Here is a 27,804-nt window from a genome sequence, read left to right as displayed (position 1 = left end):
ACTAACTGCATCAGAGAAAAATCTAAGTTGGTCTGGCAATCTAATTTTAACAAACCTATTCCTAATCATTTTTAAACTGTTTTTCTTCAAGTCAGTCATAAATGAGTCCCTTCCATTTTTAAACCCAAAATCTCCTACTTGTTTCAAAATCAAGCCCAGAATCTCCCATCTTTTAGCAGTTCCTGTATTCTCAGAAAACCTTCAAAGATCACAAATAATAACAATAATTTTAAGGTGTTGCATGCAGTTCCTTTTATAACATGTTTTAAATGGCCCAGAAGATAACTCATTTAATCAGATGCATTCTTTACCTCTATACTCATATTGGCCTTTATGTCCTTCCTATCAATGTTTGTCTTATTTTTATTTCTGTTAGAGGTGGTGGTGGTTTCCTCTTCCACTTTGACAAAGAAGCTTCAAGACCTAAAGATTTTTCCCCCTCATTGTCACGCATTATTATTATACTTTCCTTGATTATTCTTCTTACATTAAATGTAATATAAGAAACCTTTTTTGGTGGTCTTGGCATTTTTCTGAAGTCTCAGTTCATCTGAGCTCTAGTTTTCCTGATTTTTTTGTTTATTTTTTATGCTTTATGATGGTTATCTTAGCTATTTGCTTTGTTTTAAAAGCAATGTGTATGTCTTTAAAGGGTTCACTGTGTAATCACACTGAAGATCTTTCTCTGCCAGAAAAATAATCAAAATTACATTTTTACTTAACTCCTTAAGACATTCTTTCTTTTTGGAGATATTTATGCTGTGAAATCATGCTGATCTTTTCTCTGATCAATTATCAGAAAAATGCGGATTGGTGAAATAAATTACAAAATATATATGTACAAAACACTATGTAATCCTTTAAAATTATGCAATAGAAGATCACTTCATGACTAAAGGATGTTCATAATTAAATTTCTTTTTTTTCAAGGATAGGTTACATAACAGTACTACAGTAATGTCTTTTTAAGTGCATATGTGTTATTTTATATTTTTATATATACACAGAAAAAATAGGTTATATGCCAAAATATTTATTTTTCCTTTGATAATAGAAAAACTTATTTTCATTTTCTTCTATATATTTTTCTGGGCTTACCAAATTTACCTAATGAGTATGTACCATTTTCACAATCAGATAGACATTATTATCTTAAAAGAATCAGCAGAACCAGGGGAAAGTATCCTATAAAGTATAAGATTAAAAGGTCTAGCCTGAGATTCTGCTTTTATAACTCTATTTAACAAGCTGAGAAAAACATTTCTGGACCCTAAACCACAAGAAAAGTCAATACAAGATACCACGAACAGAACTATATAAATAAGTCATGACAACCATAAGATGACCATTCAAATTTTTAGAAATTAAATGGGGGACATTAAAAGAACTTCCTTACACTTCAAGGAAAGAATGTTATAAACCATTTAAATACATTAAAAACAAAGTAAATGTAAAATGCTGTATATCCCAAAAGTCCAAAAAAATTAAGGATCAGCAGGAAAAGGGTAATAAAGAGAGAAGGAAAAAAACCATTAGTCAAAATGTTTTAAATTGTCGTAAAATTTCCTAATAAAGTGAGCAATATCACCTGTTAAGATTTAAAATCTCACAGGAAAAACCATTATCCTTATTTAGAAATTTCGTCTGGTTGAAAATTAATACTCACTAATCCAAAACCTCAGTAGCAGTAGTTAGATCATCTATTCAGTTTCTGGGTTCTTTGACTTGAAAGAAAGTCATTTTAACCAATTAGAGCTTTATCATTTAAGTATATTCAGTTCTGTAAAATACTGTATATAAATGGTTCAGTTAATCCTTAGTTCATCCAGATGTAAAAATATATCCAATTCCTTCTTTAGAAAATTTCAATTATTTCATTTATCTTGAATTTTATTTTCAAATAAATTAAAAATATTATTTCAAAATTACTCTCTCCTTAAATTTTAATGATATTCATAAAAAGCAATACCAAACACAATGCATTCTCAAGTTACTTGAAATAAAACACAAAGCATCAAACCCACGAAAACAATAAAAACATATTTCATTTATTTTAAGTAACCTGCCATTAAACTGAAAATCAGACATATGATCTTTATCTTTAGTCATGTAAATGATCATAATGAAACAAAGGTCACACATATCCCTCTCAATCTTTCATATTCATATATGTAAATAATTATAACCCAGAGATATCATGTAATAAATGAATACACACCTTCCTTTAGTATATGCCAAGGTAGACACACAAAAACAAGAAAAAAATTTTGAAATCAGAGTATAAAGGGACTCTGCTCTTTCAAACAATGAAGCACTGAAAGCCAGGTCAGCATCCTTGGGCATTACTAGGAAACTTTAGCACATCTGATATTTCCATCATCTTCAAGATTCCTCTGAACAATCAGAAAATTCCCCAGTCTCCCCCTACCTCACCTGTCCATAGACTTCCTTTAGCTTCCTCCCTCTACTGTGTAATAATGCTGTTGCAATATTTAGGCTTTAAATGTTCAGAGATACAACCCCCTCTACATATTAATTCAGTTTATTTTCTCACAGACACTGACTCAGCCGTGGGTTGTGCAGCACTGACGTTTCTAACAAAACAGCATCGTGTGAGCTGTGATCGTCCCATTTCTCCATCTCTGGGCAGTGATTGGATATTGTAATTGATAGACAGGCATAACAAAACGCAGGAGTTGAGGGCTTAGAGATATGTAGATATGTTGCCAAATGCCATCTGTAAAGCTAATTCTAGCTCTGCCAGCTTGCCAGGGTTTAGAAAACTAGGATACAGCTAACTTTCTTTTTCCTTTCAATATTTTATTGTGTATCCATTCTGGGCAGTAAAGCTCTTTAAAATCAAAGAGAAAATATTATTGTACTTAATTAAGAACCCACTCAAGAACTATCCTTTAAAGCAACCAAACTTTTGCATTTCTAAACTGCTGCTAGGGCTATGAAGTGACTTAAAAGAGAAACTGGAACGTTCAGACTTTATGCAGTCTCAGGAGAAACGAGCATGCGTACTTCCATGTGGGAATGAAACCTTGCGGCATAGTCTATACTGAATGTATGATGCATTTATCTTCAGTAACCTGAGTGGACTGCAGACCTGAGTTTTATATGGTCATATTCCACCCAATTCAAATATTTAAGTGCTTTTAGTGTATCATCTATCTAGACATTTTAACCTTCTTATACAGAAAAAGTGCTTTTCTTTTTCTTTTTTAAGTAGCAAAAGCTCTTCTAATTCATAATTTAAAAAGAAGTTGTCACAAATTCAGGCCAAATACATTTCAACTGAAATGATCTTTAACATCTTCAGCAGGCTACCAAACTGTTCTATATAGATATCATACAAGTATGTAACTATGCAACTCTATATATAACTATACAACTACTCACCCAGAAACAAGTTGAGCAACTTATAAACAAATTCAATGATTTTAAACTAATTTTAAACCAATTCAGTAAATTTTAAACAAATTCAATCATACAGACCTGCTGAGCGATCATAGTCACCCTAAAAGTCCATCCATGTTCAGACTAGTTTCTCTAACTGTAAACAAATTTTTAAAAGAGATATATATCTACATTCAAAAGAAAGTTTAAAAAGAAAGCACCTTTTACTGAATATTCCCAACACACACAAAAAGATAAATATTTGAGATGATGGACATGCTACTTACTCTGATATGATCACTGTATGATACACATATCATATCACTATGTATCCCATAAATATGCACAATTATGTGCCAATTTTTAAAATTTTTTAATCTTTTGAAAAAAGAAGGAAAATGATCAGAAATAAAATATAATAATTAAATGATTTTTTAAAGTACCTAAAGTTGTTTAGATGGAACAGAAACCATAAGGCAATGCTCTCAAACTCTCAAACCTTAATGGTAAATACACATTAGATAGTAACTGTTGCTGTTACTTTTATAAATCAAAAAATTTATTTTTATCCTAGCCAGCAAGAAAAAGTGGGGGAAAAAAATCAAAAGTACAAGACTAGAAAAAGTCAGGCTATTCCAAAACACAAATAGAACAAAACAAAACACAAATTTCAACAAGACAAAATTTAGATTACCTAGAAAAACTAAACAATAAAGTATGCTTATTTCCTTACGTTTATAGATTTAAATCCCCAACTGTTCAAAGTGACAATGTGCCCAATTTAAAAACCATATTTCTCAGTCTCCCTGATCCAGAGATGGCCATATGACATGATTCTAGCCAATGACTGGTTTATAAGCAGATATCTGCTGGAAATTTCTGAGAAATTTAATTTCTTGATATAAATGAAGCCCTTTTCCATTGTACCCTTTTTCCTTCTTGTCTAGAAAGTGAAAATGATATCTGGAACTACAATATCTACCTTGTGATAATGAGAGGAAAGCCAAGAAAATAAGAGATTTTTGACCCTAACATCCTTAAGCCACTGAACATCCATCTGCCATTGCCTATCTCTGGATTTCTTATATAAAAGAAAAATAAGCCCCTAACGTCAGCCAGTGTTTAGTCTTGTTTTCTTTTACTCAAACATACCTAAATAAAATACACAATATTCAAAAAAGGAATGAGAGTAGGAGAGGCATGATGAAACAAAATCAGCCATGAGTTGGTAACTTGAAGCTGGGTGATGAATACCAGGGGTTCATTATATCTGTTCTATTTTGCATGTATTTAAAATATACCATAATAAATTATTTAAAATTTGAAAAAGAAAACAATGAGAAACTTGTTTATAAATCCCAGCTCTGCTATTTACAAGTTGGATGGTCCTGGGCAAGTTTACTCACTTCGTTTTTTTTCATTTGCCAAATGGGAACAATAATACTATCCACAGAGCTCCACCTTCAGATCCAGTCAAGGTAATCTGAAGATCCATGCCAGAAATGTCCTCCATCTACCTAATACTCTAATCATCCAGGATTAGCTCAAGTCTTATTTTCACCTACTCAAGCTGATAATGATTCTTTCTCTGAACTCTTATTTTATAACTCATTACCATAGTTTAAGTGCCTTCTTGTCCTCTAATAGTTCCATGCGTGGATACTAAACTATTCCATAACAGTGCACTTTTGAATCTCTCCTGAACTGAAGGCAAGTTCTCATTAATACTTGCTATTACTTTTTAAAACCTCTCAGCCAATTAATTTACTATCAATTCAAAAAGTAACACTTTTAAAAAGTCAAATCATACTTTTCAATTGTCTTAAGTTATATGTTCCTAAGCATATGGGACAGGAGGTCTCTAAAAGTTCTTCCTTGGGCAGATTTTCCATGAATGAGGCTAAAATAAACTCATTTAAAGGACTTCATAGTCTTTGCTTTAAAAAATAATTCACTGGTATTTATTTTCTATTTTACTTTAATGTTTTTCACCCAAATAACCCTAAATACTGCTGCAGTCTACCCAAAAATAGCTCCAATTAGCTGGGTGTGGTGGTGGTGGTGGTGCATGCCTGTCGTCCTAGGTACTCCAGAGGCTGAGGAGGGAGGATTGCTTAAGCCTAGGAAGCAGAGGTTGCAGTAAGTTGAGATAATGCCACTGCACTCCAGCCTGACTGACAGAGTGAGAACCCATTTCAAAAAAAAAAAGAAAGAATAAAAACAGACTAAAAAGTTACTGATGTTACAGCTATCAAGAAGAGCTTTGGTATTTGTTACTGACAATGAAACAACAATAATGAAAAATGTACTGTTCATTTTTATAAATTTTTCCCACTGTATGTATGTAGCTTTTATAAAATAATGGCTTATTTTCTCCCTTGTCACCTCTTCATTATATAATGCAGTATTATACCTCAGCAATCTGTTTTTCAGCAGAAAAACAGCAAGAACTAGGATGAATACTATATAATTCACTTAAAAAATACACATATATATAACATAGTAGATAGAAATACAGCCCCACATTTAATGTGATAAAACCAATACTTTTTTTTTTTGAGACACAGTCTCACTCTGTCACCCAGGCTGGAATGCAGTGGCCTACTGTAACCTCCCCCTACCAGGTTCAAGGAATTCTTGTGCCTCAGCCTCCCAAGCAGCTGGAATTACAGGTGCATGCCATCATTCCCGGCTAATTTTTGTATTTTTAGTACAGACAGGGTTTTGTCATGTTGGCCAGGCTGGTCTCAAACTCCTGACCTCAAGTGATCTGCCTGCCTCGGCCTCCCAAAGTGTTGGGATTACAGGCATGAACACCTGGCAAAACCAACATATCTTTAATCTAAATGACAAAATAATATCCATGAAATAGAGGAAAAGAACAAAAGCCCCAGTTTGGATGCTGACACACACACACACACACACACACACACACAGAATGAACAAACATAAAAAACCAAAAAAACAAAAAAACACTCATACCATTTGGCATGGACTTATAAATAATTAAAAAGTTAACTTAATATTAACATTTTAGACCTCATCACATTAAAAGTCCACAATAAAGGTGAACATATTATCAAGAGACTTAAGAAGTACCAAACACTCAAATTTTCTAGCTATCGTATATAAAGTACCTGAACTATTTCTTTAAAATCACAAAAACGATTTCATTATTACAATATTATGGCTTTTTTTTTTTTTCAAGAAAGCTGGTATTTGTTATCAGTGGTAAGGAGAAATTTATATTCAAGTAAGTTAAATGCTCAATAATATCCCCTAAGTAATATTCATAGAAGATTTTCCTTTATGAAAACATGCTTACATACCTGTAATATGTGAGGTTTCTGAGTTGTCAATTAACATCTTAAAATTTCAGATCAAAGTGTCTACAATGAGGTATTCCTCATTAAGTTACACAGCAGAAAATGAAAGTTTTAAAAATAGACGGGCTGAAACTTGAAATGAATTTTATTTCATGCAGCAAACTTTAAATAAACCAGTAGAGTCTTTCCAGAAAGATTAATTTTTCTCATTAATGAGAAGGATGACAACACAATATAAACTCAGATAGTTTAAAAACGTATGAAGCAAACAAGGACATAAATCTATATATTATCCTGTGTAAGGTATACAATGTATTTAGAGCACAAAATAAATTCCTATTAGAGAGTTTTAAATAGAAAGAACTAACCTGTCATGTGAGAGTCCCCAATTAAGTAAATTATAGCATTTATTCATGGGGTCAACTAGGGAGATTTTCACCATCTTTAGAGACAGAAATAAATATTCAAATACAAATATTAAAAAATTAAAAAGAAATGTTTCTCCAAAAGGTTATCTATGGAGACAGATAAACATTCACAATGTTTTGTAAAACAGCCCCCATTCTCTGACAGGAATTGCCACAACCAAATGCAGTAGTATTCTTTACAATCAGTTTTAGCAGAGCTTTCACATGCGAAATACATATTTTCTACCTACCTTGAATGTTTACAAAGTTTACGAGGTCTACTATGCAATTTCCGATCCCAATTCTCTGGATCACTGGAGTTACTGTCATAGGGATGAGGCCGTCCTGCCATCCCACTCCAAGCTTCCTCACACTACTGCTCTGAAAGCACACATGTAGCACCCATAACCTACATAAAAGAGCAGTGTTGACCTTTAAATCTATTCCACGCAGAATAAAATAGTCATAGAATTGTACAGACTTGATATTATTGTAACATATTTTTAAAGTGATGAATAGATTATAAAATACTAACCATACAAATGCCACAAATCAAATTAAAATAAACACCAGAGGTCCTCTTAGGTACTTTTCATTTGATTTGTCTATTAAATCTCCTACCACTATGTAACAGTTTAATAATGTGCTATTTATATTTAGTAAATATACTTAAACAACTGCTGTATAGGTACTTCATGTATCCAAATATCATTATGGTACCAAAAAGGCAAAAACAATTTCACAGAATGATTCTTTTAGACAAAATTTCACTTGGAACACATTTCCTAATTACTAAAAGTTTAAAATGCTTAGGAAAGCATGTAGTAAAACCAAATAACCAATGTTATTATTTCTTTAATGATTATTTCTTTGACGAAGTTAAAAACTCTGAATAGAAATTTAATTTTTACTCAAAAATAACTGTATGTAAGCATTCTGATGTTTCCTTATAGTGCAATAACCATAAGAATGTTTTATCAATGCAATTCATATACTTTATGCCTTTTCACATGTGAGGCTTGTAACTGCTATTTCTACTCTAGTCAAATGAAATAAGGAAGCTCACTTAACAACAGCTTTACAGAATATCTGAGCTAAACACTTTAAAACCACATTCACTATCCAATTTAATCTTCACAATCACCTTGCAAGGTAGGCATTATGATCACCATATACAGAATAGAAAGCCTCAGAATTCTAGTAACTTTGCCAAAGGTCAAAATGCTGCTAAATGGTGTTATAAAGAACAATGATAATTCACTATATAGAATAAAATCTTGACCTTGAAAAATGCTGAGACTAAAGTATTTGTTTGGAAATAGATGATTTGACTTTCAGAAACTGCAGACACCAAAAGAGACCAAATGAAGATAAACAATTTAAACAAAGCTATACAATTTGGACTGGAACTCAGGTTTCCTAACACCCACTCCTGTATACCTTCTATATACTTTTCCAAACTGGATTTGATGGTGGGAGGTGAGGTAGAGTACATAAAAGTCAAAGGGAAATTCCAAAACTGGGAAAACACTATACTTTCCTGAGTTTAACGCAGTATTGCAGTACAAGTTCACAAAGAATGCCAAAGATAAACTCATTAAAATTGTGTTCATATCAAAAATCAGTAGAAGATACATTTTCATTTTAGAGAAACCATTTTACTATAATTTTTTCTCATAGTACCTTCTTTCTAAAAACAGCTGAAAATTTTATAATAAATGAGCATTTAATATAATAAATATATAAATAGGTAGATCCATGAGTGAAATAAAAATAAAAGAGGGGGAAAGGAAGAACTGCTGATTCAAATTCTTCCTTTGAATCTATGACTGATACAAATTCCTGAGCAAATGCCACATAGTTTATTTGCTGAATGCTCCTGGAAAAGGAAGGCTATTTCCTATTTGTTATTTCCTTAAGAATGACTGTATCATAAATCAATCAGGTATTAGATGACTATAAAAACCATGAATTATTTTAAACATAAAAATATGTCAATGTCATCTGAATTTTAGATTATAAAAATAAAAATGTATTCATTACAAAAAACTTTTAAAAACCTCAATTTTACTTTATGACTAGTTATCTGTACTGAAGAGATGAGGTCAAAGAGAAGAAAACGGGGAGAATGAACAAATCGGAGAAACAAAGGAGAAAGTCAGAAAAACAAGTAGTCACCAAAAGAGATGCAAAAGGTATAAAGATAGTAGAAAGAAACAATGTGAGAAAATAAAGATGTAGAGATTTGGCAGATTCTGTAGAATGAGATTTAGAACACTGTTTCCTTACTCTACATATCCTCAAGTATAAACTATTTCAGAGATTAACCTTTCTTTCTTCTTTCTCTTTCTCTCTCCTCTTCTTTTTCTTTTTCTTTCTCTCTTTCTTTGAACTCTAGGCCTCAAGTGATCCTCCCACCTCAGCCTTCCAAAGTGGTAGGATTACAGGCATGAGCCAGGGCACCCAGCCGTTTCTTTCGAGACAGAGTCTCAATCTGTCATCCAGAGTGGAGTACAATGGTGCAATCATAACTCACTGCAGTCTCCAACTCCTGAGCTCAAGTGATCCTCCCACTTCAGCCTCCAGAATATCTGGGAACACAGACTAACATATCTTTGAAGAGCATTTTATCTCTTCCTTTTCCTTAACTATCAGATACTCTTCTGAATAGGATAGCCACAGATGTCCACTGAGGGAAGAATGATCCTAAACCATGGGTGGCAGTGACCAAAAAGCTAACTACAAGGAACAGATAAGCAAGGCAAATTCAGATTCAGATTTTCTACCACTATTACACTGGATGGTAAACAGGTGGCAGGAGCGAAATACCCATATGTTTTCCTAATCAATCCTATTTAAAGTAATCAGCATGTATTTCACAGCAAGCCATAAGAAAGTAATGAATGTTCAGGTAAAGGTGCTCAAAAATCAGCTGAAAAATCATATTCACATTTCATTCGTCAATAAAACTTAGGTATTACCACGTGAAAGATTTTTCCCCAGCCCTCACTCCCAGTAGTCATAGGGTTACAAGCACACTAAAAAATAAGTGGAATTCAAATTGAGATGTTTGGAAAAACTATGCCTATGTTTGCCTACACAAACATAATGTGTTTTATGTTCATGTAAAACACACAAAAATGCTATTGTTTTTAAATTTTATCAATAAGCTAAGTTATAACTGTAAAGGGTTGAAAGGCCACTGGCACATATTGTATACTATTTTGTAATATCTGATAATCTCTTCAGTTTTAACCATCCTCTGTGCTATTCTCAGTGACAATGTATTTGTCTGATTTCATTCATTCATTCATTCATTCAGTCAGTCAGTCAAGCACTTACAAGCATTTACTACAATATGCCAATATGCAAGGTGCTGAAGTAAGTTAGACATTATTCCTGTACTCAAAAAACTCAGAAAGGGGAAAAAAGACACCTCTCATGATTCCATATCCTGCATCTCCCTCCCACCTGTAGCACTTCTATTCAAGTTCTACTGTTGCCTCATCCTTCACCCTCATTAAATCTTGGTGTTTATTAGGATTCCATCTTCCTCTCTTCTCTACTTGCTGGGTTGAGACAGACAGCAAACAAAATGAGGACCGAACCCTTGCAAACATCAGGATTTATACACTACATAGAATCTATGTTTGCATTATTACTATCTGAATTATTTAATTGGCACCCCAACTTCAACAGTCAGTCTCATCTTGGCATCTCACATCAATTGTCATTTCTATTCATCAAGCTAAAAACTTTGAAGTCATCCTTGACTTCTTTTTCATTTCCTCACACCAAGTCTACTTTAGAATCTTCTTTTGACTCCTTCTCTCCCTTTCATTCATATGAGTGCTGCCTTTATTTAAGTCCTTATCATCTATCAGTAAAAATGTTGGCTGACCTCCTTACCACCATTCAATTCCATACTGGCTTTGCTGTAACCAGAACGGCCTGCCTAAAAACTGAATGGCTCCTCATTTCCTATATCTAAACTCCTTACTATAAAAACGTCCTTCAGAATCTGGCACTTGAATCCCCAATGTCTAGACAAACTAAAGTTTATTGTTGTTTGGATCTTGTAATCATCAAAAAATAATTACCAGACAACTGAAAACAAAATTCCTGGAAAATACGTCACTATTCATTACTACGTTTAGGCATGATAGAAATAAATTTAAATTCAAAATAATCTAGAACTCATCTGTACAGAGGCTAGAACCACTGGGCCTGTTGGCTAGGGGCAGGCATTCAGGAGACTGCCAAAAGTTAACTGAGAAAAAGATGATGCAATTACTTCCCCTTCTCTTGGACATTCTGTCTAAACAGGAGGTGGGGGTTGGGGGATAGACAGAATCTTGAAGACTACAGTAAAAAAATAAATAATTGCTCCTTGGGACACTATTTCCAGATAGTATCAATTAATGGTAATGATACATGGAAGAACAAAACAAAACAAAACAAAGACAATGCACAGTGTATGGAGACCACTTATTCTATTTTCACTATCGATGTTCTAGGAAGTTTATATATTTTCTCCTATTTAAACCTTAAAACAACTCTATATTATTATCCTGTTTCATATATGAGGAAATCTTAAGAGATAAGATTAAAACCCCAGTCTAACAAAAAGCCCATGTTATTTCCAATGTACCAAGCAAGGTATATAAAAATTGGTACTTTTTTCAAGTCCAAAAAGAGTTTAAAGGGAAAAAAAAAGAATTGATATTTTTGCTTATTACCAACAATGTGGCTTTTAAACCTCAGCCATCTTGTGGCTTCATCCATCCTATTAAAAATCTTACTCTTAGTCCATTTTCTGTTGCTGTAACAGAGTATCTGACACTGGGTAGTTTATAATGAACAGGAATTTATTTAGCTCATGGTTCTGGAGGCTGGAAAGTTCAAAAGCATGTCACCAGCATGAGGCAAGGGCCTACATGCTGTGTCATCTATGACAGAAGGTAGAAAGGCAAGAGAACTTGGGTGAAAGAAAGCACGAAGGGCTGGGCTCACTTTTATAATAACCAGCTCTCTTGATAACTGACCAACTCCTGAAATTAACTACATTAATCCATTTATTAGGACTCCACCCTCATGATCCAATCAACATTTATTAGGCCCTTCGCAGCACTTTTACCATGAGGATAAAGTTTCCAACACATGGATTTTTGGGGACACAGTTAAACCATAGCACATTCTAAATAGTGTCGTTACACAACAGCTTTTCTGTTAATGTCAAATTATTTTTCTCTCTCAAACTTTGCAGACAAAATATTTCAAGAGCAACCATTACTAGAAAGACCTGATAGATAAGAGATGGAGAATAATGAAGAGGATAGAATTACATAGTGATCCCAGAATCAGATGACAAGGGTTGCCTTCAACTACAGAAGTCCAAATATCCAAATATATGGATGGTAAAGACTGACCAGGAGGAAGCCAAGACGACAACTGAGTCAGTTAAATGTCCTAAGATGACATTCTCTACGTGGAAAGGACCAAAAGGAGGAGAGATAGCCCCAAAGAGCAAATTAATCACTTGATACTGGCAGACAAAAGAGCAAATACCTGAATGTTCACAAAGTTAATTTTGTACTAACTACAAAGAAGGCCTTCAGAGGGGCCTACATGGAGGAAGAATTCTAAGGACAAGAAACTTAAAGATCACTTGATGAGCTTCTATCCTTAGGAATAAAAGAGAGACTGTATGATATGGATATAACCACCGTGAAAATGTTTATAATTTCCTCTTGATTGCTAATCTACTCTAAATTCTCCCATGGAGTATAACGTAAATCCAAAAATTAATTGACAGAACTGAACAGTCATTTTTAGCAACATTAAGAACTGAAAGAGCTTGAGGGATTGCAAACTATCACAGATAATAATGTAGGACATAGAACAGGTGGAAGCAACTTTTAAAAGAAAAGGAGATCAGACAGACGGAAAGAAACTTCTTGCAAACACAGCCAGGTGAAGTGATCATGCACACCTCCAACAGAAAGCAATTATTTAAATCTGGGTACACTATAAAGAACAACTATTTAAAAGCACTGGAAAGTGTCCAAAAGCAGACAGTAGTGAAAGAAGAGCTTACTCATGAAAAACTACAACTAGAAGCAACAGAATCACGAGTTCAGTTTGAAGTTTTTTTGCTGAGTGGCCTCCCCATCACTCACAAATATGGTGAAGGAAACCAGGCAGCCACACAGCTCAAAGTGGCAGAGAAAACCTCAGAGCTGAAATTTCAGGTAGACGTAGTGGAAGTGAAAGAAACAAAGAAAAGTGCAGGCCCAAAATCTGAGCATAAACTCTGCTCGAATCCCTGGCTGATAGCTAAAATACACATGTACGGGAGATAGGGGAGGTACATCAGGTAGCCTGGCAGAAAAAGCAGGCAGAGACCATAGAGAACTCTGCCCTTGAAAGCTGCATGGCATGAGACATGATTTTGATGCTTTCTAAGCTGAATGTATTCCCCAACCGTATACACCTCCAGCAGCAGAAAGCTGAATCCCTTACTGGTTAGGGTATCAGAGGACAAAGACCACCACTAGCAGGTAAAGATTAAGAGGGAATTCCCAGAAGTAAAGAACCCACAAAGAGGGTGAATTCCAAAATGTGAGTACAATCTCTGCCCAAATTCTTGGCTGACCACCAAATTACAGGTGCAGGAAAGCCTTCCCTTTGCCCTGACCCCCAGGAAAACAAGCTAAAAAAGTAAGTAGTTGGAAGTAAGAAATAAGCACAGACGGCAGCTGCTATACACTTCAGGGGAAACAAGTTTGCAGTTTGAATCCAGGCAAGCTAACATTCTCTAAAACAATAAAAAAACAACAACAACAAATCCTCATAAAAATATTACAATGCCCAGGTTTCAACCAAAAATTATGAGACATGCAAACAATTAAAACAGTAAAAGGCAGAAAACAGAAACTGACTCCAAGTTGGCCCAGATGTTAGATTTAGCAAACAAAGACTTCAAAGCACCTATTATAAATATATTCAAACAATTAAAGAAAAAGTCTATACAAAGAACTAAAAGAAGAGCACTGTCTTGATGACTGACACAAAGGGCATCTCAGTAGAGAGGTGGCAACTATCAAAAGAAATGGAAATTCAGCTCTAGCTGAAAAGAACAACAACTAGAATGAAAAATTAGATGGGTACAATGGCATATGGAGATAACAAAAAAAAACATCAGGGAACTTGGAAAACATATCAATAGAAACTACCCAATCCATAGAATAAAGAAAATTGAAAAGAGATTCAGAGACAGGAGGGACAGTATCTAATAATAAAGGTAGGTAAGTTATTGAATACATACAAAACATGAATGAATCTTAAAAGCATTAGATAAGTGAAAGAAGCTGGACTCAAAGGTTACATACCATATGATTTCATTTCTATGACATTCATAGAACGACAAAACTATAAAGACAGAGAACAGATCAGCCAGGAGTTAAGGCTGAAGTGATTACACAGGGACAGCACAAAGTAATTTTGGTGAGTGATGAACTATTCTGTATCTTAACTGCGGTAGTGGTAAACACCTGTATGCTTTTATCAAAACTGACAGAACTGTATATCAGAAAGAAGTAAGTTTATTGCATTTAAATTTTAAAAGAAAAAATCAGCAATGATTTTAATTAATACTTAAAAGCAGCATCAAATATATTAGCAAGGCATAATGAAACCACTTTTTGATCAAAAACCCCAATCACACTGTCTCATTACCATAGCAAGCATATTTAATCAATAGCCATCCTTCCACTGCCACAAACGACACACATAAACTTTTGATAAGGAAAATTGGTGAGTTTTCATTTCTACTTCTGCCACAATAGTGGGTAATGAAGAGGTTTTAGTATCAGAAAAAAACCTGTATAACTTTGTAAAAGTTTCTTAACATTCAAGACCTCAATTTCCTTAAATGTGAAATGAAGAAAATAACACAATTCTCATTATTTAATCTATTATTATTTTAACCACCAAACTGTTAGACAAGATACCTTATATAACACAGTGCTAGGCACAATGCTTACTCCCTTTAGTAGGCAACCTAATATAAATTTTGTGTATATTTTATTAGTTATTCATGACTAAAAGTTTTAAGATTTTGCTCAGCCCTTGTTTAATTATACATACCACTACACTAATACACACATATACACACAATGAATACATCTCCTTTCTCTCCCTGACATGATATACAGTACTATTTGTCCTAGAAAAAATCTAGAACCAATCTAAATGTTCATCTAGTTTATCGGTTAAAAATCTGCACAATATATCATGCAACCAGTAAAAATGAGATATATAGATACTGATACAGAAAATATTTCAAAATACATTGTTATGCTAAAAAGCAAGATACAGATATGCATTATGTAACCCCATATTTATGCACAAGAAAAAAAACAAAAAACAGAAAAAAGAAAATTAAAAAATTAAATACACATACACTCACACTCATCCATGCTTGTATATGTTAAGATAAAATGTCTAGAAATATCACATAAAACTAAAACTAGTTGCCTCTGAGAAAATGCTGGAATAAGGAGACTTACTTTTTGTTGTATCTCTTCATACTATTTGAATTTTCTACATATTATTTTCATAATGATAATATTGGGGAAGGTTTATTAAAAAGTGTTTGGAGGTGATGGTGCTATAGAAATTTTCTTCCTTGTTTAATTTTACTGCTTAAGTGCAGTTTTGTAAATTTTTTTGGATTGCTTAAATATAGTCACTATATATGCATTGATAGAATATGTTTCTGCCACATGTCCTCCGTTAGACTATAAGATCCTTGAGGGCAACAACAAAGTATGATTCAGGTTTGTGTCCCCACAGGCTAGCACAATTTGTATGTAAGCTTTTACAAAATGTTAACTACATTAAGAAGAAAGAGGCTGGGCGCGGTGGCTTACGCCTGTAATCCCAGCACTTTGGGAGGCCGAGGCAGGTGGATCACGAGGTCAGAAGTTCAAGACCAGCCTGACCAACGTGGTGAAACCCCATCTCTACTAAAAATATAAAAATTAGCCGGGCATGTTGGCGGGTACCTGTAATCCCAGCTACCCAGGAGGCTGAGGCAGAAGAATTGCTTGAACCTGGGAGGTGGAGGTTGCAGTGAGCCAAGATCGCGCCACTGCACTCCAGCCTGGGCGACAGAGCAAGACTCCATCTCAAAAACAAAAACAAAAAAAAAAAAGAAGAAGAAAGAAACTGAAGGACATTTCAGTTAATATAATTTACTAGTGCAGAGGAAATAAGAATTACAAAGATTTGTAAGCAGTCTTTAACTTTTAGTTGTTTGTCTTAAAAGAATACTGTCATATACCTGTACTCATGTTTTAGTTATTGCAAAGAGCACCAATCATGTGAATCTCACTCTCAAATAAGCAAAAATTATAACAATTCAATTTCTAATGCTCTCAGGAAATACATATCAAGATAGTGGGGATAAAAGAGAGAAAATATCACATCCCTGAAAACATTTTTCAAGCTATTACCAAACAAGCCCTAAGTTTCCCCAAAACATTCCTCAAAGATGTGCCTATTTAAATCTCACAGAAGCCCTTTCAATTGTTAAGGCTTGTCCTTTTCTGCTTTGTTACAGTTAAGACAAGCTTAGCTGAGAACTTTATTCAGGATATTTTTATAACCAATTGAATTGTATGTATCTAATTTCACCACATAAAATTAAAGTGGCCAGGTACGGTGGCATGTACCTATAATCGCACCTACTTGGTAGGCTGAGACAGGAGGATTGCTTGAACCCAAGAGTTCAAGGCAAGCCTGGGCAACATAATGAGACCCCCAGGTCTAAAAATAAAAAATTAAATTAAATAAATATTTAAAAATTAAAAAGATTTTTAAAAATAAAATAAAATTGATTTATTCTTTCATTCAAAATTTATTTATTGAGTACTTAGCACCTTTCAGGCATTTTGATAAATGCCTGAAAAGAGTCTGCTAGGGAGACTCTAACAAACAGATTTAATAAAACTGCATGGTATTTCCATTAAAAGTAGGATCTGTTGTTTATTTATTTATTTTTATTTAATTATTTATTTATTTAGAGACGGAGTTTTGCTCTTGTTATCCAGGCCGGGGTGCAATGGTGCAATCTCAGCTCACTGCAACTTCTGCCTCCCAGGTTCAAGCAATTCTCCTTCCTTAGCCTCCGAAGTAGCTGGGATTACAGGTGTGTGCCACCACACCTGGCTAATTTTGTATTCTTTTTAGTAGAGACAGGGTTTCACCATGTTGTTCAGACTGGTCTCGAACTCCTGACCTCAAGTGATCTGCCTGCCTCGGGCTCCCAAAGTGCTGGGATTATAGGCATGAGCCACCGCGCCCAGCCCTGTTGTCCATTTAAAGGGTGACCTCTAATTCACCAAGATGTTAAGACTTCCAAAGTCAGCTCAGTCAACCCTTGATGTTCCAGAGGTGATTTGGATATAAAATCTTTGTGCTAATTGATTTTATCACTTTTATAGAATTTCTATTCAAATTTTGCTGACTTAATTAACACATTAACGCTTCAATAAATAAAGTGTTACTCATTTGTTTCTTTCCCATCACAAACAGCTCAATAAATGTTTGAAAATCTTTCCATATTTTAAGCATTTACAAAGTACCTACATTACATGATTAGCATTGTAAGTAACTAGACACTGTTTAGGTTATAGGCTACCTTCTTAAAACTCAAAGGGCATATTTTTTAATATCCTAAAGAAATAACAACGTTTTACTTTTCTACTATGACCAAAAAGCGTTGACTTCAAATCCAGAAACACCTTAGTTGAAGCAAACCATCTTGACATAATATCAATTAATACAGGCAATGCTCCTGAAGCTGATGCCTGAATCAAAGGAGATTACAGTCAACTCTTAAGAAGCAACACCCTTTAAACAAAGTCAGACAATATTTTAAACAATATTTTTCCTTCCATAATGCTTTTTTATGTTTTTTTCATATAACCTTTATTATGCTGTTCCATTTTGACCTATTCATTATTCCCCTTACCTTCCACTCCTTTCCGATTTTTGTCTATCAGCCATCAATTCAACAGGCTAGTAAAGGCCCTATTAAATATGGTTCAAGTTCTAGACTGTAGCACTCACTGCTCAGTAGGACTTTCCATTATCACCAACAGTGTGATAATGGAAATGTTCTACGTTTGCACTGTCCGAAAAGTTTACAGAATCTAAAATTTGCCCTGAGACAAAACGCTTGCTCACAAAGAAACATTTTACACATCTTTGTCTTGGTACTATAGGTAGCGTTCCATTTTAATAAAATTAAGAATGGTCTTATATTCAAAGATCTTTGAATTAAGGCTCATTTCAATAATTAAAAGTCTGTGGTGCATGAAGAGACAAACCAACCAATAGAAGAGAATTAAAGGCCCAGAAACAGAGCCCTAAAACATAAAGAACTTCAATATATGATAAAGCAATAGCTCAAGTCATCGAGAAAAGACAGACACTAATAAATGGTATTGGAACAACTGAATAAACATTCAGGAAAACATGAAACTGAATTCGTACCTCATACCACATACAAGGATATACTCCAAATGAATCAACTATCTAAATGTAAAAACTGGAATCATACAAATATTAGAAAAATTATGGGTGATTTCACTGACAACCGGGAAGGAGAGAAAGCCTTTCCTATTTGCCTATGAAAAACACCACTACTTGCAAAAAGCACAGAAAAAGTAAAGTTTTAAAAACAAGTAATTTTTTTTACAAGGGCTAATTTCATAGTAGATAAAGAGCTCCTTAAAGAAGGAAAGAAAAAGACAACTTCTCTTCTCCAAAACAGACAATGCACAAAGAAATGGGCAATCCTCAGAAAAATAAAGGCAAATGGCCTTAAACATAAAAATATGTTCAACCTCACTCACTCATAAAAGATGCAAATTAACACCTCCAATTTTGGCCATATACTCTGTTGGTGAAGCTGTGGAGAAGCAGTCTCAATACTGGCATACACTGCCAATGAAAAGTACAAATGAGGGCCTGGCGCAGTGACTCATGCCTATAATCCTAGCACTTTGGGAAGCTGAGGTGGACAGATCACTTGAGCCTAGGAGTTTGAGACCAGCCTGGGCAACATGGTGAAACCCCATCTCTACTAAAAGATACAAAAATCAGCCAAGCATGGTGGCACATGCCTGTAGTCTCAGCTACTTGGGAGGCTGAGGTGGGAGGATCACTTAAGCCTGAGAGGTGAAGGCTGCAGTGAGTGGTGATCATGCCACTGCACTCTAGCCTAGGTGACAGAGTGAGACCCTGTCTCAAAAAAAAATAAAAATAAAAAATAAAAATGAAAACACAGATTATATAACCCCGGTAGAAAGGAATTCTGTAATATCCAATAATATTACACATACACTTACTAGTCCTACTTCAAACATGATACAACTCCACTAATATTCCACAAAATATTTGCAAATATATTCACTGTGGCATTATTTGTAATGGTAAAAGCCTAAAACAATCTGAATGTGCATCAAAAGAAGTTAACTGAATAAACTACGTGCATCCACAAAATAGAATACTAGATTAATATCCAAAATACATTGTTAGGTTAAACAACAACAGCAAAAAACAGGTAGATACAGAACAAGCAGTATTCATTGTACTACCTTTTGTGACATAAAGGGGAAATTTAAAAATATGTACATATATTCAAAGACAAATATACATGTATTTATTTTTGTAAAAGAAAAAAACTCAAAGTATAAATAAGACATTAATCAAAATGGTTACCTATATGGGCAGAGTAGGACTGGGGTGAAGGTAATAGGGATGTAATCAAGACTTCTGAGTTCTCTTTTGATATACTTTAGATATTTGAACCACGTAATGACTTACATACTCCAAATAAATAAATAAGTGGTGTATGTAATATTCATATGTGTATGTATGTATCTATGTACACACGTATATTTCTGACTGGAAGCAATTATCATCAAGTCATGGGATTATGGTACCATTTTCTTCTTTGCCCTTTGCTAAATGTGCCCAGTTGCACGTAATGCACATTACTTTTACAGTCAGAAAGAAATTACTCGAAATAAATATATTTTTATAGGAAATTTTTCAAAGTACTCATCATAAAACAGTTTCAAAATTAATAGCCATTCAAGCTGAGTGTGCTGGTATGTGCCTGTAATCCCAACTACTTGGGAGGCTGAGGTGGGAGGATCACTTGAGCCCAGAAGTTCAAAGCCAGCCTGGACAACATAATGAGACTCCATCTAAAAAAAAAAAAAAACACTGTTCCAGTCTACTGTTAAATAATATCATTCACTAGGGAAGCAAAGATGATCAAAGACACCATACCACTTAAAATATGGCAGCTTTTCCTTTTCTTAATATGTTGAGTTCAAGTAACACGGACAGCTGCACATATGTATATTTATAAACAATGCACATATACTATCACGCCAGTATTATGTATATAGTACATACACATACGAAATGGAAATTTTAAAAGGATACGGTAAAAAATAAAATAGAAGTTCTATTGTTTTCTTCATACAGCCAATGAAAAGTTTTTCATATATCCCCAGAAGCACATGCAACCCACTAGGGGGATCACTGGAACAAACTACTCCAAATCAGGAGACTTGTGGATTTGTATTCTAGTCTCAGCCATCTTACTGCCTGCCAATATCTTTGATCAAAATCAGTTAAGGGGCTTGATTTGCACTTTAGTTTTCTCTTCCAAAAAATGGAGTATTAATGGTTTTAAAGTTACTTTCAGTATTATGGTTTTATAATCCCACTAGTCTCTCTAATAATTATTCTCTTTTAAAAGAGAAACTCCAAGAATTTACAAAATTAAGTAAGAAACAAGAATGTCTCGCAGTTAACCATCTTACAGGAGGTTATGGTCTTCTCTAAGAAAATTCTAAATGAACAAATGAAGAGCTGAAAGAAACATCATATCGCTGGCTTTCTTGATGTGAGAAAAATCAAATTCAAGCCTGCATCGTATAAAATACATTGTCTGAATGAAGTAATTACCTTTAAAACAATCCAGCACTATTTGTATGCCACCCAAAAACAAGAAAATCATAACAACGCTTGTACAATTTTGTACCTAAGATTCTTTCTCAGGTATCTAAACACTAAAATTTATTTTTATTTATCTTTTATTTTTTTCCAAACCCAGTTGGTTTCCTAGGATGACATTTATTTTTAAGATGACATTTCATGTGGTCTACAAATAGAAAACCCAAGTTAATTTTCTACTCATGTGCTACAAGCAATAATAGTCAAATATGCTAAAGGAAAATAATCCAAATTAATAAAAATGGTTTTTTTAGAGGTAGATAACAGTATCCCAAAAGACAATTTTTAAAATGCCACACCATCTCTCTCTTCACTCTAATCTCTTCCCTTTTGCCTACTTTTCTACCTAGCATTCATATTACACAGAATACCAGATATCAGCCAATAGATGCCAATATGAAAAACAAGAAAAAAAGCTTCCTATTGTTTAATGCTTACTAGAATAAATAAAAAGAAAAAGCTTCGTAATTTTCACTAGAGGAGTGATATTGGCAAGGCTGTAAATAGTCAGTTGAACTTGTCCTCTCCAAGTGAGACAGCCAGATGTGAATGTAAATCTAACTAATGGATGTGTTTTAAGATCACTGAAGATAGAGAGGTGAGAGAAGGAGGCAATGATGCCAGTATGCTATTTTCTGAGCATAAACACAGAACAAAGTGCTAACAACTTATACATCATTTTACTATTTATAATAGCACTTTTATATACTTTATTTCATTTCATCCTTAAATCCCTGACAATTGGCCAGGTGAGGTGGCTCACACCTGTAATCCTAGCACGTTGGGAGGCCAAGACAGGCGCACTGCCCGAGCTCCGGAATTCAAGACCAGCCTGGGCAACACAGTGAAACCCACTCTCTACTAAAATACAAAAAAAAAAAAAAAAAAAAAAATCAGCTGGACAAGGCGGCGTGAGCCTGTAGTCCCAGCTACTATGGAGGCTGAGGCAGGAGAACTGCTTGAATCCAGGAGGCGAAGGGTGCAGTGAGCTGAGATCGCGCCACTGCACTCCAGCCTGGGCGACAGAGCGAGACTCTGTCTCAAAAAAAAACAAACAAGAAAAATCCTTGACAATTGTGTTCTACATACATTTTTCATGTGAGGAAACAAAGGCTCAGAGAGGTTAACATTACTGTCATAGAGCTAACAGTGGGCTTTAAACTCAGATCTAAATGATGCTAAATAAGACACTTCAGGCAAAAAAGTATGATTACAATTTAAAATGACCTTAGTTCCTAGAGCTTCCATAGGTAGAGGGAAAAACAAACAAAATAAGTAAATAAAATGACCTCACAAAAGTATTTTTCATAGTTTCTAATCAAGTACTTCAATCAATGATTCATTATAATGGACTTTCATTCTGAGCTAAATATTAAATGGTAATTTCAATTTGTCACCAAAATTACTAATAGATCACTCATTTCAACTACAAAGACAAAAATAAGCACCATATAATCAGATACCTTACATTTAAACAGAATAACATAATTAAACTATTAACAGAGTGAAGAAAGATTTTTTTTTTTTTTTGAGACGGAGTCAGTCTCGCTCTGTCGCCCAGGCTGGAGTGCAGCGGCATGATCTCAGCTCACTGCAACCTCCGCCTCCCAAGTTCAAGCAATTCTCCTGCCTCAGCCTCCCGAGTAGCTGGGATTACAGGCACATGCCACCACGCCCGGCTAATTTTTTGTATTTTTAGTAGAGACGGGGTTTCACTGTGTTAAGCAGGATAGTCTGGATCTCCTGACCTTGTGACCCACCCACCTCGGCCTCCCAAAGGGCTGGGATTACAGGAGTGAACCACCACACCCAGCCAGAAAGATGCTTTTACTGGCAACGATAATTTATAATATTCAGAAATCTGCTGTGACATAAGGTTACATATTTAAATTAAAATCGTTCCTCTTTATGTTCAAGTTTCTACTATTTCAAATACTCAGCTCATTGTATTCCCAATGCCTGAAAATTTCTTAATCCTTTCTCAGAGAGCATCTTTTTAAACTGATAGTTCACCTTCCATCTTCAAGTTATAGATTGCTACATTCTTTTTTTTTTGAAATGGAGTCTTCGCTCTGTCACACAGTCTGGAGTGCAATGATGCAGTCTCAGCTCACTGCAACCTCAGCCTCCCAGGTTCACCAATTCTCCTGCCTCAGCCTCCTGAGTAACTGGGATTACAGGCATCCACCACCACGTCCAGCTAAGTTTTGTATTTCTTCGTAGAGATGGGGTTTCACCATGTTGGCCAGGCTGGTTTTGAACTCCTGACCTCGTGATCTGCCCGCCTCAGCCTCCCAAAGTACTTGGATTACAGGCATGAGCCACCATGCCTGGCTGGCTGATTGCTACATTCTTTAGCAAACTAGGTCTCAGTTTCAAAGATCTCAAAGTAAACCGGAGCAAGATACATTAGGGGAAATGCAAAATTGGCTTGAACCCTGATGAAGAATCTATTAAAAACGGGGAAAAATTTTAATAGTTCTTTCTCCATTAACAGGAGAAGGTAACATCTGTACTTTCCTGACCTGCCTTACTTTCGGTTCAGAATCAACAAAAAATAAAGGATCCAAACAGATGATGATAAAAATATAACTAAATCCAATGTGCAAAAACCCTTATTACTTCAATTGCACATTAAACTTAACCAGTTAGAACTGCAGGCATTCCATTTCCTTCTCCCTCATAGTATTAGTAGTCCAGCCTGTTCAGATAAGCCTACCATACAAATGAATAGACAATGTATAGCCTAAGAATTGAGAGTCCCAAAAATTGAATCATAAGGCACTGAACAAAAGTATACTCAATCCCTTCCCCTAGCCTCCCCTAATCCTCCTTTGGGATGGCAACTCAGGGGATGGGAAGAAGGGGAAAGCTATTTCCAAAAAAGAACTTCCTACTTTATGAGTCATGGTAGAAACACGTAAAGACGAAAATAATGGTTCCCCCTTCAATAAGCACAATCTTCTCAAATATAAAACAAATTCTTCAGAAATAGTCTTATAACTCTTCAACAGGAGCACCTCACAAACATAATACATATCTCCTCTTCCTTCATTTCCTATTTCAGAGAGAGGCAGAGATTGAATGAACAGGTATTAGCCTAGCTTGGCCTGAGATGACTGAGCTAAAATGAAGAAAATCAAGTCTGCAAATTCCCAAAGCAGTCCTGATTAAAAACCAGTATTCCATGTAGTCTCTGCACAGGTTATGATAAATTTAGCTACAAAAGGCAGACCTCTTTGTAAAACTGCACAGTACACAAATGGGTACTTAATAATTTCACCTTCCTTTTCAAAATTCTCTCCCTTACCTAACTTCCTCTCTCACCCTTATCCCAAGTGAAGACCCTCAACTTGCCCTCTATATGCCTAAAAACCACCTCTTACTTAGGTTTGACCTCTGGCACTCCCATTCCCCATAACCCAACTAGGTATGAATCAGATTATGTGATTAAATTACTTCACATTAATGGGTAAATGAGGCTTAATCCACGAAGGTCAATTCCACACATGTCATTAAACTCTACTACGTATAAGGCACTAAGTTTAATCAATTAATATACCTATCCTTCTTACAAGAAAAACTAACACATATCAATCTTTTAATGAACAATGTAAAGAAGAGGCACAAGAGTGTTTGCTTCATATCACACTTTCTCCACCAATTTCTTTCCATCCTGTTACCAAACCCCTCCAATCTCCATCTGGCATGGAATAAAATCCAAGGGATCAGTATTTCTTCCAGTAAAAGTCAATGCCTAGGAAGACAAGGTGGGATAGCACAGCAAACAATAAACATACAAATCCTGAAATGGACTGTAGAGGGTCTCTTGTATTTAATTTTATATATTAGCTGCAAGTACAATAAAGAGCTTCTAAATAATCCAATTTCTGTACAAGATACCTATACATCAGCTTTGCTCAGAACTCTGAATTCTTAAACCGTAAATACTGAGATACTTTTTCTTCAGTTATTTCCACAGCTAAAACATTTATAGTAAATACCAGTTCAATCTGCCCTACTATACTTAAAGGCTATTAAACTTAACTACTGTTTTCAATTAGATGTGACATTTTTCCCAAGACTCCTTAAGTTTGAAACTCCAAACTTGCTTTAAACCTCCTTTTTTCCCGTCATAAAATTTATTAATTTTGATCTATAACAGAGCTTCTAAACTGGAGAGGAGAATGCAACTATGGAGAGGTTTGGATTTGATTCAGCCACATGATATTTTTAATGGTTTTAATTAGTTGTCAATATTTTTAAGACGCAAGACACTGAATGCAAAAATTTAGATTTCTGGGTCCTCTTGAGAATGCTGAAGATGGGGTCCATATTCATATATGGCACTGATTAGGGGGACCTGAGACTTGGATGTCTCTCTGATAAGGCATAGTGCATTTCCCTCATTTTCATTATCTAACTAGTACCCGAAGGCATGTGAGTTTGTTGCTCATGCTATGGCTTTGAAAGATGCATAATATTTTCCATATCACTTCCATACTTCCCTAAGTCACCTATTATAAAAAGCCAAAAGCAGACCACAGTGGTTTGCAACTCCATAGTTAATAATTTAAAAAATTCACATAGCTTAGAAGGAGTGGGAAAGAAGAAAATTCAGACTAGTGGAAGGGTAACATAATTACATAGGGTTAAAAGTCCATCTGAAAACTTTTTTGGGAGTGAGAAAAAAGGTGAAAGAACACAAAAACATTGTTGAAACACTAAACGCTTTCCTGATTGAACACTGTTACTCTCTGGTGGTTCCTTACCACATTCCATGCTTCAGAAACTTCCTTCCTACTTTGTATGTATTAATATAATAGCAGTTAGGTCATACATGCTGAGAAATGTTGGGAAAATGTATAAAACACATTTACATCATCAGAAATAATTCTTTTTACATTTTTTTTTTTACCAGTCTTAGTCCACTTTCAAATCCCTTCCCAAGTATTTTCTACTGCTTTCCGCTTTATATTCAAATGACAACTGCGGTCCTGGGTTTCAGGCCTGAACTTCAACCCTGGACACACTCTCTAATACAGAAACTCTTCTGGCCGTTACGGCTGCGTTCTTTATTATATCTCTTATTCCGATTTCCACAGTCTCTTTCATTGAAAATTTATCCCTAACCCCCTCTCTAAAAGATTTTGATCAAATTTGTGTAGCTGGGGGGTTCGGAGGATCGGGGCGGGAAGGAACTCAGTTGTCCAAATACAATATCCTGTGCTGTTTCATTTAGATTGCTAATTTAAATAAAAAGCATGAAAACTCTGCAAGATAATAAATCTTCGTAAAATAATCTTGTTTGCTAAGTGCACAAAGCCACAAGCAAGTGAAGCTCTATCTTTCAGCATGTCTGGACTAGTGAGTTTTCATCATGGACTCAGAATACTAAGAAAGGAGAAGCAGGAAATCTGTGAGGCCCAGCGACAGTCACACTGGCCCACACTAACAAATTACTAACCGGTGTCTCACCTGCCCCCACCCCATTCCCAAAGATAAGGGTGTCAGGGCACCTGCATCTGAAGAAGAAAGACATCAGAACCTTTTCCGTGCAAGTTTTAAGAAAACAAAGCTTTACCACACGTAAAATGGTTACAGCATAAAACCACGCAGCACGTTAGTGGGGTCTCACTCCTCTTCACCCAGAGGGAGGCTGCCCACCACCCTATCCCCTATTGTGATGCGCCTTCCCCAGGATGTCGCTGCGTTCGTCTGAGATGACAGGAAAGGGGCGGGGCACGGGGTTCCTCTGCCCTGGAAAGGGATGAGGGTATCGCCTTCATCCCCGGGGAAAGGCCTCCGGACTCTCAACCCAAAAGCAGCAGCCGCAAAACTCAAGTCTTATCCCGGCCTCTCCTAATTGGGTGCTCGTGGCCGGAGCCCAAAACGCCACCCACGGTCCCCGAGCAGGGTCCGGCCGCCCAGACCACCGCCACAGCAGCCTGGCTCTCACGCCCAGATTCGCCCCCCGCCCCTTTCCTCTTTTGCCCCGGCCAAGCCCAGCCTCCCGCGCCGCCCCCGCCGAGTTCCCCAGCTGAGTCCACTCACTCTCGAACCTGTAGTCCCCCTTCAGTGCCCACAGAAGATTGGGGCACAGGCCAAGGCCAGTGACACCTCCACTTCCTCCTCAGCCAGATCCCTCCGGAGGTGGCTGTGGAGGCGGCCACTCAGGCGGCTGCGCGTAGCAGAGTCGCCCGGGCAAGTCGCAGGCCGGCTCCTCAGCCTCTGATCGCGAGAGCTCACAATCCGAAGAGGCGAGGCCAGCAGCGTTCTCGCGATAACGGTGCTCTCCGCCCAGCAGTGGGCGGGGCACCGAAGGAGGAGGCAGTTGAGGGCTTGGCGGCCTCGGGTGGGATCTCAGGCGGCGGGGAGAGGAAGGCGCCGCGCGACCTTTCCTCGCAGACGTCAGCTCTGGTCAACCGCGAGCCTCGAGCCCGAGTGGCTGAGGGCTGTTACCTTCAAACCTTTGAATCCTACGTTTTCCCCTTGACTTCCTGTCACCGTTAAAAGTGGACAGCATCTCGGTCACAGAGTTGGAGAAATACTGCAGGAACTCTTCA

General features: G+C 35.9%; 1 protein-coding gene across 6 annotated transcripts in view; it reads right to left on the bottom strand.

Moving 5' to 3' along the window:
* BTBD10 (BTB domain containing 10) overlaps positions 1-27,493 on the bottom strand; it is a 75,454-nt gene extending 47,961 nt beyond the window's left edge. Inside the window, exons 1-2 of one of the 6 annotated variants that reach the window (XM_032166576.2) lie at positions 27,293-27,488; positions 7,387-7,544 (exon numbers count right to left, since the gene is read on the bottom strand). In XM_032166576.2, coding sequence (XP_032022467.1) covers positions 7,387-7,487 — 101 coding nt within the window. In that variant the 5' untranslated portion in view covers positions 7,488-7,544; positions 27,293-27,488. Of the gene's footprint in view, positions 1-2,218; positions 3,341-7,386; positions 7,545-26,757; positions 27,158-27,292 lie in introns of those variants that run through there. The other 5 variants (XM_058446983.1, XM_032166578.2, XM_058446986.1 and 2 more) reach the window with 5 other exon arrangements.
* Between the last annotated feature and the right edge of the window lie 311 nt (positions 27,494-27,804).

Source organism: Hylobates moloch, unplaced genomic scaffold (genome assembly GCF_009828535.3).
Source record: "Hylobates moloch isolate HMO894 unplaced genomic scaffold, HMol_V3 SCAFFOLD_11, whole genome shotgun sequence".
In the NCBI taxonomy this organism is placed as follows: Eukaryota; Metazoa; Chordata; class Mammalia; order Primates; family Hylobatidae; genus Hylobates; species Hylobates moloch.
This window is presented reverse-complemented; position numbering and strand designations above follow the sequence as displayed.